The sequence below is a fragment of the Prenolepis imparis genome, unplaced genomic scaffold, assembly GCF_030444845.1.
Source record: "Prenolepis imparis isolate NDT839.2.m4 unplaced genomic scaffold, iyPreImpa1.0 SCAF_3, whole genome shotgun sequence".
NCBI lineage: Eukaryota > Metazoa > Arthropoda > Insecta > Hymenoptera > Formicidae > Prenolepis > Prenolepis imparis.
In genome coordinates, this window is record NW_028141161.1 from 15855092 (window position 1) to 15868504 (window position 13413).

General features: G+C 29.8%; 1 protein-coding gene across 2 annotated transcripts in view; it reads left to right on the forward strand.

Moving 5' to 3' along the window:
• The window catches only part of LOC145934030 (uncharacterized), a 172496-nt gene that overhangs the window by 59206 nt on the left and 99877 nt on the right, over window positions 1-13413 (forward strand). The window contains exons 2-8 of one of the 2 annotated variants that reach the window (XM_083034220.1): window positions 6007-6096; window positions 6179-6266; window positions 6430-6517; window positions 8708-8737; window positions 10649-10736; window positions 11086-12199; window positions 12351-12395. In XM_083034220.1, coding sequence (XP_082890346.1) covers window positions 12138-12199; window positions 12351-12395 — 107 coding nt within the window. In that variant the 5' untranslated portion in view covers window positions 6007-6096; window positions 6179-6266; window positions 6430-6517; ... (1 more) ...; window positions 10649-10736; window positions 11086-12137. Of the gene's footprint in view, window positions 1-6006; window positions 6097-6178; window positions 6267-6429; window positions 6518-7987; window positions 8060-8707; window positions 8738-10648; window positions 10737-11085; window positions 12200-12350; window positions 12396-13413 lie in introns of those variants that run through there. The other variant, XM_083034221.1, reaches the window with a different exon arrangement.

Genomic DNA, 13413 nt, shown 5'->3' on the forward strand with positions numbered 1-13413 from the left:
GGTAAAAGAGTATCGATTTCTAATATTTAAAGACGAGCCAAAAATTCATCGATTATACATTTTAATAGTACATTGATTACAGAATCATTTGGTACCAAACAGACACCAGCGTACAAATTTTTTAATACGATAAACATAAAATAAGGATGCGTCGCACAGGGTCCGCGTCAAAAAAGTATCGTTTTCCAATATTTTAAGACGAGCCAAAAATTCATCGATTATACATTTTAATAGTACATCGATTACAGAATCTTTTGGTACCAAGCAGACAACAGCGTACAAACTTTTTCATTTGCTATACATAAAATAATGTTGCGTCGCATAGCGTCAGCGGTAAAAGAGTATCGATTTCTAATATTTAAAGACGAGCCAAAAATTCATCGATTATACATTTTAATAGTACATTGATTACAGAATCATTTGGTACCAAACAGACACCAGCGTACAAATTTTTTAATACGATAAACATAAAATAAGGATGCGTCGCACAGGGTCCGCGTCAAAAAAGTATCGATTTCTAATATTTTTAGTTGAGCCAAAAATTCATCGATTATACATTTTAATAGTACATTGATTACAGAATCATTTTGTACCAAACAGACACCAGCGTACAAATTTTTTAATACGGTAAACAAAAAATAAGTATGCGTCGCACAGGGTCCGCGTCAAAAAAGTATCGATTTCTAATATTTTAAGACGAGCCAAAAATTCATCGATTATACATTTTAATAGTACATTGATTACAGAATCATTTGGTACCAAACAGACACCAGCGTACAAATTTTTTAATACGATAAACATAAAATAAGGATGCGTCGCACAGGGTCCGCGTCAAAAAAGTATCGATTTCTAATATTTTTAGTTGAGCCAAAAATTCATCGATTATACATTTTAATAGTACATTGATTACAGAATCATTTTGTACCAAACAGACACCAGCGTACAAATTTTTTAATACGGTAAACAAAAAATAAGTATGCGTCGCACAGGGTCCGCGTCAAAAAAGTATCGATTTCTAATATTTTAAGACGAGCCAAAAATTCATCGAGTATACATTTTAATAGTACGTTGATTACAGACTCTTTTGGTACCAAACAGACACCAGCGTACAAATTTTTTAATACGATAAACATAAAATAAGGATGCGTCGCACAGGGTCCGCGTCAAAAAAGTATCGATTTCCAATATTTTAAGACGAGCCAAAAATTCATCGATTATACATTTTAATAGTACATCGATTACAGAATCTTTTGGTACCAAGCAGACAACAGCGTACAAACTTTTTCATTTGCTATACATAAAATAATGTTGCGTCGCATAGCGTCAGCGGTAAAGAGTATCGATTTCTAATATTTAAAGACGAGCCAAAAATTCATCGATTATACATTTTAATAGTACATTGATTACAGAATCTTTTGGTACCATGCAGACACCAGCGTACACATTTTTTAATACGATAAACATAAAATAAGGTTGCGTCGCATAGGGTCAGCGGTAAAAAGTATCGATTTCCAATATTTTAAGACGAGTCAAAAATTCATCGATTATACATTTTAATAGTACATTGATTACAGAACCATTTGGTACCAAACAGACACCAGCGTACAAATTTTTTAATACGATAAACATAAAATAAGAATGCGTCGCACAGGGTCCGCGTCAAAAAAGTATCGATTTCTAATATTTTAAGACGAGCCAAAAATTCATCGAGTAAACATTTTAATAGTACATTGATTACAGAATCTTTTGGTACCATGCAGACACCAGCGTACAAATTTTTTAATACGATAAACATAAATTAAGTATGCGTCGCACAGGGTCAGCGGTAAAATGTATCGATTTCCAATATTTTAAGACGAGCCAAAAATTCATCGATTATACATTTTAATAGTACATTTATTACAGAATCTTTTGGTACCAACCAGACAACAGCGTACAAATTTTTTAACTTGATATACATAAAATAAGATTGCGTCGCATGTGATCAGCGGTAAAAAAGTATCGATATCTAATATGTTAAGACGAGCCAAAAATTCATCGATTATACATTTTAATAGTACATTGATTACAGAATCTTTTGGTACCATGCAGACACGAGCGTACAAATTTTTTAATACGATAAACATAAAATAAGGTTGCGTCGCACAGGGTCCGCGTCAAAAAAGTATCGATTTCCAATATTTTAAGACGAGTCAAAAATTCATCGATTATACATTTTAATAGTACATTGATTACAGAATCATTTGGTACCAAACAGACAACAGCGTACAAATTTTTTAACTTGATATATATAAAATAAGATTGCGTCGCATGGGATCAGCGGTAAAAAAGTATCGATTTCTAATATTTAAAGACGAGCCAAAATTTCATCGATTATACATTTTAATAGTACATTGATTACAGAATCTTTTGGTACCAAACAGACACCAGCGTACAAATTTTTTAATACGATAAACATAAATTAAGGATGCGTCGCACAGGGTCCGCGTCAAAAAAGTATCAATTTCTAATATTTTAAGACGAGCCAAAAATTCATCGATTATACATTTTAATAGTACATTTATTACAGAATCATTTGGTACCAAGCAGACAACAGCGTACAAACTTTTTCTTTTGCTATACATAAAATAATGTTGCGTCGCACAGGGTCAGCGGTAAAAAGTATCGATTTCCAATATTTAAGACGAGCCAAAATTTCATCGATTATACATTTTAATAGTACATTGATTACAGAATCTTTTGGTACCAAACAGACACCAGCGTACAAATTTTTTAATACGATAAACATAAAATAATGTTGCGTCGCATAGGATCAGCGGTAAAAAAGTATCAATTTCTAATATTTTAAGACGAGCAAAAAATTCATCGATTATACATTTTAATAGTACATTGATTACAGAATCATTTGGTACCAAACAGACACCAGCGTACAAATTTTTTAACTTGATATACATAAAATATTTAACGTATGAAAAGAATTATATCCAAAAATCTAATAATATAATCATTATTGTATTTTTAATTTTTATTTCATTTATATGTTACAGATCAGCGTAGCTGAAGATTTCGTCAAATTGAAGGAAAAGGAGGTGGTGGTAAAGCCATAGGGCGCCGCAAGAGGAATCCTCTACAAGAGTGAGTACTATCTACTTAACGTATGAAAAGAATAAAATCTAAAAATGTAATTATTATTGTATTTTTAATCTTTATTTCACTTATATGTTACAGATCAACGTTGCTGACGACATCGTCAAATTGAAGGAAAAGGAGGTGGTGGTAAAGCCATAGGGCGTCGCCAGAGGAATCCTCTACAAGAGTGAGTATTATCTATTTAACGTATGAAAAGAATTATATCCAAAAATCTAATAATATAATCATTATTGTATTTTTAATTTTTATTTCATTTATATGTTACAGATCAGCGTAGCTGAAGATATCGTCAAATTGAAGGAAAAGGAGGTGGTGGTAAAGCCATAGGGCGCCGCAAGAGGAATCCTCTACAAGAGTGAGTACTATCTACTTAACGTATGAAAAGAATAAAATCTAAAAATGTAATTATTATTGTATTTTTAATCTTTATTTCACTTATATGTTACAGATCAACGTTGCTGACGACATCGTCAAATTGAAGGAAAAGGAGGTGGTGGTAAAGCCATAGGGCGTCGCCAGAGGAATCCTCTACAAGAGTGAGTATTATCTATTTAACGTATGAAAAGAATTATATCCAAAAATCTAATAATATAATCATTATTGTATTTTTAATTTTTATTTCATTTATATGTTACAGATCAGCGTAGCTGAAGATATCGTCAAATTGAAGGAAAAGGAGGTGGTGGTAAAGCCATAGGGCGCCGCAAGAGGAATCCTCTACAAGTGTGAGTACTATCTACTTAACGTATGAAAAGAATAAAATCTAAAAATGTAATTATTATTGTATTTTTAATCTTTATTTCACTTATATGTTACAGATCAACGTTGCTGACGACATCGTCAAATTGAAGGAAAAGGAGGTGGTGGTAAAGCCATAGGGCGTCGCCAGAGGAATCCTCTACAAGAGTGAGTATTATCTATTTAACGTATGAAAAGAATTATATCCAAAAATCTAATAATATAATCATTATTGTATTTTTAATTTTTATTTCATTTATATGTTACAGATCAGCGTAGCTGAAGATATCGTCAAATTGAAGGAAAAGGAGGTGGTGGTAAAGCCATAGGGCGCCGCAAGAGGAATCCTCTACAAGAGTGAGTACTATCTACTTAACGTATGAAAAGAATAAAATCTAAAAATGTAATTATTATTGTATTTTTAATCATTATTTCACTTATATGTTACAGATCAACGTTGCTGACGACATCGTCAAATTGAAGGAAAAGGAGGTGGTGGTAAAGCCATAGGGCGTCGCCAGAGGAATCCTCTACAAGAGTGAGTATTATCTATTTAACGTATGAAAAGAATTATATCCAAAAATCTAATAATATAATCATTATTGTATTTTTAATTTTTAATCCATTTATATGTTACAGATCAGCGTAGCTGAAGATATCGTCAAATTGAAGGAAAAGGAGGTGGTGGTAATCCATAGGGCGCCGCAAGAGGAATCCTCTACAAGAGTGAGTACTATCTACTTAACGTATGAAAAGAATAAAATCTAAAAATGTAATTATTATTGTATTTTTAATCTTTATTTCACTTATATGTTACAGATCAACGTTGCTGACGACATCGTCAAATTGAAGGAAAAGGAGGTGGTGGTAAAGCCATAGGGCGTCGCCAGAGGAATCCTCTACAAGAGTGAGTATTATCTATTTAACGTATGAAAAGAATTATATCCAAAAATCTAATAATATAATCATTATTGTATTTTTAATTTTTAATCCATTTATATGTTACAGATCAGCGTAGCTGAAGATATCGTCAAATTGAAGGAAAAGGAGGTGGGGGTAAAGCCATAGGGCGCCGCAAGAGGAATCCTCTACAAGAGTGAGTACTATCTACTTAACGTATGAAAAGAATAAAATCTAAAAATGTAATTATTATTGTATTTTTAATCTTTATTTCACTTATATGTTACAGATCAACGTTGCTGACGACATCGTCAAATTGAAGGAAAAGGAGGTGGTGGTAAAGCCATAGGGCGTCGCAAGAGGAATCCTCTACAAGAGTGAGTATTATCTATTTAACGTATGAAAAGAATTATATCCAAAAATCTAATAATATAATCATTATTGTATTTTTAATTTTTATTTCATTTATATGTTACAGATCAGCGTAGCTGAAGATTTCGTCAAATTGAAGGAAAAGGAGGTGGTGGTAAAGCCATAGGGCGCCGCAAGAGGAATCCTCTACAAGAGTGAGTATTATCTATTTAACGTATGAAAAGAATTATATCCAAAAATCTAATAATATAATCATTATTGTATTTTTAATTTTTATTTCATTTATATGTTACAGATCAGCGTAGCTGAAGATATCGTCAAATTGAAGGAAAAGGAGGTGGTGGTAAAGCCATAGGGCGCCGCAAGAGGAATCCTCTACAAGAGTGAGTACTATCTATTTAACGTATGAAAAGAATAAAATCTAAAAATGTAATTATTATTGTATTTTTAATCTTTATTTCATTTATATGTTACAGATCAACGTTGCTGACGACATCGTCAAATTGAAGGAAAAGGAGGTGGTGGTAAAGCCATAGGGCGTCGCCAGAGGAATCCTCTACAAGAGTGAGTATTATCTATTTAACGTATGAAATGAATTATATCCAAAAATCTAATAATATAATCATTATTGTATTTTTAATTTTTATTTCATTTATATGTTACAGATCAGCGTAGCTGAAGATATCGTCAAATTGAAGGAAAAGGAGGTGGTGGTAAAGCCATAGGGCGCCGCAAGAGGAATCCTCTACAAGAGTGAGTACTATCTATTTAACGTATGAAAAGAATAAAATCTAAAAATGTAATTTTTATTGTATTTTTAATCTTTATTTTATTTATATGTTACAGATCAACGTAGCTGAACGACATCGTCAAATTGAAAGTAAAGTAGGAGGTTGGGAAAGCCATAGGGCGCCGCAAAAGCAATCTTATACAAGAGTGAGTACTATCTATTTAACGTATGAACAAAATAAAATCTAATAATGTAATCATTTTTGTATTTTTAATTTATATGTTACAGATCAACGTAGCTGAAGACATCGTCAAATTGAAAGAAAAGGAAAAGGTGGGAAAGCCATCGGGCGCAGACAAAACAGTTTTATATAAGAGTGAGTATATATTATTTATTTATTAATAGTAAGAAATTAAAATTTAGAGATATAAAACTTTATAAAATGATGTATATTTTTTTAGTGTACGTATATATAAAATTAAATCTAATATAATAATTATTATGGTATTTATAATTTTTATTGTATTTATATGTTATAGATCAACATAGCTGACGATATCGATAAATTGAAAGAGGAAAAGGAAGTGGGAAAGCCATCGAGCGCCGGCAAACGAATCCTATACAAGAGTGAGTTATAGTTATATAACGCATGAAAAAATAAAATTTATAAATTTAATTATAAATAATATGTTTTAATACTTTAAACTCAAATAATATTCTTTGACAGAAATCAGCTTATAACTGTCAAAAATATTAATCGAGTTTAAAGAATTATGACATATTATTTAAAACATTATTATTTTAATTTTTATAACATTATTTTAAAAATTAATTAGCAAATTAACTTCTTAATCAGCTGATTTCTGACAAAAAATATTTATAAGGTGTTATTTTGTTAATTAAATGTTATTAATTTCTTAAACTCGATTAATATTTTTGACAGTTATCAGCTGATTTCTATCAAAAAATATTAATCGCAGATACGGCATTATAACATATTATTTACAATATACATATTACTATTTTAATATTTTTAACATATTATTATTTTAAAATTTAATTACCAAATTAACGCTTTATTAATATCTTTTGACATACATCAGCTGATTAAGGCATTAATTTGCTAATTAAATTTTGAAATAATATTATGTTATAAAAATTAAAATAATGTTACAAATAATATGTTATAATACTTTAAGCTAATAATATTTTTTGACAGAAATCAGTTTACTGTCGAAAAAATATTAATCGAGTTTAAAGTACTTTAACATTCTTTCTATTTAAAAACATATTATTTTAATTTTTATAACATATTATTTTAAAAATTAATGAACAAATTAACTGCTTAGTCAGCTGATTTCTGACAAAAAATATTAATAAGGTGTTAATTTGTTAATTATATATTAAAATAATATTATGTTATTAAATGTAAAATAGTAATACGTTGTAAATCATATGTTATAACGACCTATCTGCGATTAATATTTTTTGACAGAAATCAGCTGATAACTGTCAAAAATATTAATCGAGTTTAAAGAATTATGACATATTATTTAACGTATTATTTTAATTTATTATATAATATATTATTTTAAAAATTAATTAGCCAATTAACTCCTTAATCACAGCTGAATTCTGACAAAAAATATTAATTGCAGATACATAGGTCATTGTAACATATTATTTACAACATATTACTATTTTACATTTTATAACATTATTATTTTAAAATTTAATTAACACCTTATTAATATTTTTTGTCAGAAATCAGCTGACTAAGGAGTTAATTTGGTACTTAATTTTTAAAATAATAATGTTATAAAAATTAAAATAATATGTTATAACAAAAGTACACAATCTGGCACTGCCAGTTACGGGACGCGCAATACGCCGAGGTTGCGAGTTGCCCGGACCGCCGAGCCGAGTCGAGCCGAGCCGAGTCGAGCCGAGCCGAGTCGAGCCGAGCCGAGTCGAGCCGAGCCGAGCCGAGCCGAGCTGAGCCGAGCCGAGCTCCGAGTTCGCAGTGAAGTACGCCGCGACCACTGCCATTACAACTTCGCGACCTTGGCATGCTGTGCGTCCCATAACTGGCACAAACCTGTCTGTTGCATTTTCGGTTGTTCGCGATCAACGTTTGCACACTCATCGCCGGTCCACGATAGTACAATTGTAAGTTTATTGTTTTTACGTGCTTAATTATCGTACAAAGCCGATCGCGTCGCGAAATCGTGTTCGACATCGTGATCGCGATTGCACGGGCGAGTCCGTTACGCTACGCGACGCCATTTCATGAGCGAGTCTACTATGTACATGGGCGAATCGATTTACCGTTGCACTTTTGACGCGAATTTTCGGAGTTTTTCGGCGTTGTCGATTCTATTTCTACGTCGTTGAATTGTGATGTATAAAACATAGTGAAATGTAGTCCCCATTTCTTGGAATATCGGTGACTCGAGATATATATAGATATAATTATTTATTATGTAATGCGTACACCTAAATTCTTTTACTATTAAATATTTTAATTAAATATATTTAATAGTAAAAATAAATAGTAAAATATTTTAACTTAAATATTTTTAATTATTTCTATCTTTCTTTAAAAAATATTTCTTTGCAAATTATGTAGTTTTTTAATATCTTAAAGTAAATAACAAAAGTTAACTATGCGCATAATATAATCATTTTTTGAAACATTAAAATTAATATTTAAATTTTAAAATTAATTTTAATATTTCAAAAAATAATTTGAAATATAAATAATTTAAATATTTTAATAATAGTTTTATATAATATTTATACGTTTATATTTTACAGATTAACATTGTCTACAATTCCATCAAATTGGTGAGTATTGAATTATTTAAAAAAATATTAAGATAATGTATTTGTGAAAATTATATCAAATATTATAAAAAAAAATATAAAAATTATATTAAATATTATTATATACATTTTAATACACATATATATAGAAGATATAAGTATTAGAAATAAATTTTTTTTCTCTGTTAATTATAATATAATTTGCAATAATAGATGTATCGGTAAAATTTTCTTTTTATTCTTATTTTAATTCTGCAAATTGTTTGATATCTAAATTTACTTTTTTAAAATTTTTATAGTTTATATATATACACATTATATATACACATTAAAAGAATTAATGTCCCAAATTAATCGTAATATTATATATATAAATATATATTATATATATCACAAATTCATTATCTTGAAATAAATTAATTATGATACATTATTGTATATATGTGTTTAACTTTTGAGTATGTATCATAATAGAGATTTTTTCAACGTGCATATGTTATAAATATAAAAAATAAGAAATGTTTAATAGTTATTTTATAACACATTTCAATTAATTTAATAGAACGCGCGTTAATAATTAAATTATATAAATTTTTATAATGTGCTAATTTTATTTTTTCTCCAAATTTATTGATGCATGTTTGTTGATAACGACTTTAATAAAGTTTATTAAAAATAAAGTTTAGTTTATTATTTAATTAATATTTTTATAATTTATTTAAATAATTTATTCAAATAAATTGTGCCATGAAAATAATTCTAAGAAGCTTATTCAGTTACTTTTTAATGGAACTATCTACCTACATGTTTATTACTACAGTTGATAAAATAAGATATTACTATAAAAATAACGATTTTTTTATATTGTTAATAAATCTTAAATATCCAAGTATTGAAAATTAAAAATAATTTTACCTTCTTGAAAATTCAAACTTTATATCTAAATATCTATTTATTTATATACATTTTGCCTTTCTAAAAAAAGGCATATTAAGTTGATTCTCGAAAGTCTCGAAGTATTGTTGCTTCTTTTCTGCACTTTAACAGTTAGTCCACAATAAAATAAAATAATATTAATATGTTTTAAATTTGTTATAATACTTGATTAATATTCTTGACAGTTAACTTGATTAATATTCTTGACAGTTCTCAACTGATAACTGTCAAAAATATTAACCGAGTTTTAAACATTATAACATATTATTTAAAACATTATTATTTTATTTTATTTTATTTTATTTTGGACAGCTTCTCATCGAAAGGCTGTCATCGCGAGGGTTAGCAGTTTGACAGTTTGTTTAAAATAAAATTAAATAAAATAATAATATGTTTTAATACTTTAAATTCGATTAATATATATTTTTGACAGTTATCAGCTGATTTCTATAAAAAAATATTAATCGCGGAAAAAGTAAATATTATAAGTACTATTATATAAGTAATATTATAACATATTATATTATTTACAACATATAATTAAAATAATAATATTTTGTAAGTAATATAATATTTTATACTACTTTATCTGTGATTAATATTTTTTTACGGACATCAGCTGATAACTGTCAAAAATATTAATCATATTTAAAGTATTAAGATATATTATTTAAAATATATTATTTTATTTTATTTTGTTTTGTTTAAACTATCAAATTGTTAACCCTCGCGATGACAGCTTCTCGATGCTAGAAATATAATGCACAACGCGAATCCAGACAGCCAATCAGCATCGCAGAAAATAAGAGGCAACAATACTTGCAAGAATCAACTTAACATGCCTGTTTTAGAAAGTGAATAGTAATTAATTAAAATTTAATTGTATCAAACTTTATAAAGTTATTTATATATTTATTAGTGGACCATTGGAAAAAATAAAATCTAATACAATAATTATTATTGTATTTATAATTTTTATTTCATTTATATGTACAGATCAACGTAGCTGAAGACATCGACAAATCGAGAGGATGAGGAGGTGTGGTAAAGCCATCGGGCGTCGGCACAGGAATTTTGTATAACAGTAAGTATTTATTATTTTTTTATTAATAGTAATAAATTAAAATTTAGTTCTATCGAACTTTATAAAGTAAATATTTTTTATTAGTGTACCATATAGAAAAATGAAATCTAATACTTATTGAATTTATAATTCTTAAAATTTATTTATCAAATTAACGCTATAATCAGCAGATTTATATCAAAAAATAAATATCGAGTTTAAATAAACATACCATACCATACCATATTGTCCCATAATTATCATAATTTTTTAGGTATAAATTCTAAAAGAAAATTTTCTTTGTGTACATGCAAACATGTGTTGTATGTTTCGCATAGTCTGATGTGTCGAATATTTTATAACATTGCAGATGTCGAGTCGCCAATGGAATCTGAAATAGAAGTATCGCAGATATCTTCGAACGTTGCGTGACGCGCCGGAAGTATCTAATCTAGCGACGAACGACCGTCTCGATCTACCCACTGGATTACGCGGTCGGGCATCCGCGATTATTTAAAGTTCGTGTTTGTCGCTTCGCGAATTCGAGTGTTTGTCGCGAGACGTTTCTCCAAACACGTATTTCGCGTAATTTGTGATAAGTGTTGCAGGCACCTGCGGGTGTCACGAGCCGGAAATGCCGAATCTAGCGACGAACGACCGTTTCGATCTACCCACTGAATTACGCGGTCGGGCATCCGCGATTATTTAAAATTCGTGTTTGTCGCTTCGCGAATTCGAGTGTTTGTCGCGAGACGTTTCTCCAAACACGTATTTCGCGTAATTTGTGATAAGCGTCGCAGGTACCTTTCGCGTGTCAGGAGCCGGAAGTGTCGAATCTAGCGACGAACGACCGTCTCGATCTACCTACTGGATTACGCGGTCGGGCATCCGCGATTATTTAAAATTCGTGTTTGTCGCTTCGCGAATTCGAGTGTTTGTCGCGAGACGTTTCTCCAAACACGTATTTCGCGTAATTTGTGATAAGCGTCGCAGGTACCTTTCGCGTGTCAGGAGCCGGAAGTGTCGAATCTAGCGACGAACGACCGTCTCGATCTACCTACTGGATTACGCGGTCGGGCATCCGCGATTATTTAAAATTCGTGTTTGTCGCTTCGCGAATTCGAGTGTTTGTCGCGAGACGTTTCTCCAAACACGTATTTCGCGTAATTTGTGATAAGCGTCGCAGGTACCTTTCGCGTGTCAGGAGCCGGAAGTGTCGAATCTAGCGACGAACGACCGTCTCGATCTACTCACTGGGTTACGCGGTCGGGCATCCGCGATTATTTAAAATAGACGTTCGTCGTTTCGCGAGTCCGAGTGTTTGTCCTGAGACGTTTCATTTACGCGTCGCGTCGGGAGTGCCGTGTAAAGTATCGGGTGATCGTAATTATTCGTGTTTTCGCGAGTGTCGTGAGTGCTACCATGGACCAAGAGAGGAGGAGGAGGCCCAGGGAGGCATCGGGCAACAGCGAGGCAACTGCGAGGTATGCAAAATACCTAAAAACTTTTTTCTAAACTGCACTGAGATATTCGACCGTTTCCAAACACCTTTCAAAACACCCTGTACACACACATACACACATTCATCCACCCACACAGACATGTATATACATAATTTGAATATTTTGTTTTCAGATCAACGTGTGTGCTGTGTACGACAACTCTGCTATTGCAGTATCGGTGAGTGAAATATTATTTATTTTATAACATTTCTATAGCGATAATGGGGGTGTACGAAGCTGACGTCCGGCGTCTCATTTCGTGGATATATATATATATTTAATTGCACCATATATGCAAAAGGAACGGCATTTTTCTTCTTAATATAATATTATTTTCACATTAAAAAAAAATTTATATTTTATAGTTTATGACATACATATTAGTCAAACATATATTTGTGCTCAAATTTTCTATATATTATATTACGAATATTAAATTATTCGTATATTGAGTATGATACAGATAATATTTAAAATGTTAAAAATATATATACAATATAATTATAATATAAGGAGAAAATTATAATTCAATTACTATTATTTTAAAATAGCATTCTATTTTTAAAGGCTTCAAAGATTATTTATTACTAGAATTGTTTGTGTGGCGGGAGAGCAAGGGGAGAAACATTTTTATATTGCTAATTAATAAATTGTACTTGACTGTAAGTCTTTAATATATGTGTATATTGCATTTTTTGTGTGATAATTTACTGTCGTCAACGGTAAGTTAACATAAATAAATTGTTACACAGTTTTCTTATCATCAATATATAAATTAATTAAAGAATATGTGTTAAAATGAGATTATATTAATTTTAATCTCATATAGTTTTGATCAATTATTATATGATTTCATTGTTATTGAACATCATTCTCAATCATTATTATGCATGTAATGATGTTGGCTTATAAATGCGACGGAACAGTTAATTAAGAAAATTAATTTCTTAGCAAATAAAAGCTATATCTTTTATACTTCCCGCATCTTATTCATCAATATATTCAAATTATATAAAACTATATGATTGTAATAATTAACTTATATAATAACAATTCTCTCAAATTTGCAATAATTAAATTATAGTTTAATTAATCAGATCTATAATTGATATACTGATAAAATTGTTATCAGATTTATTTATAATTTGTATCATATAGAAAAAGAGATATTAGCATTACATTATAATGTTATATCA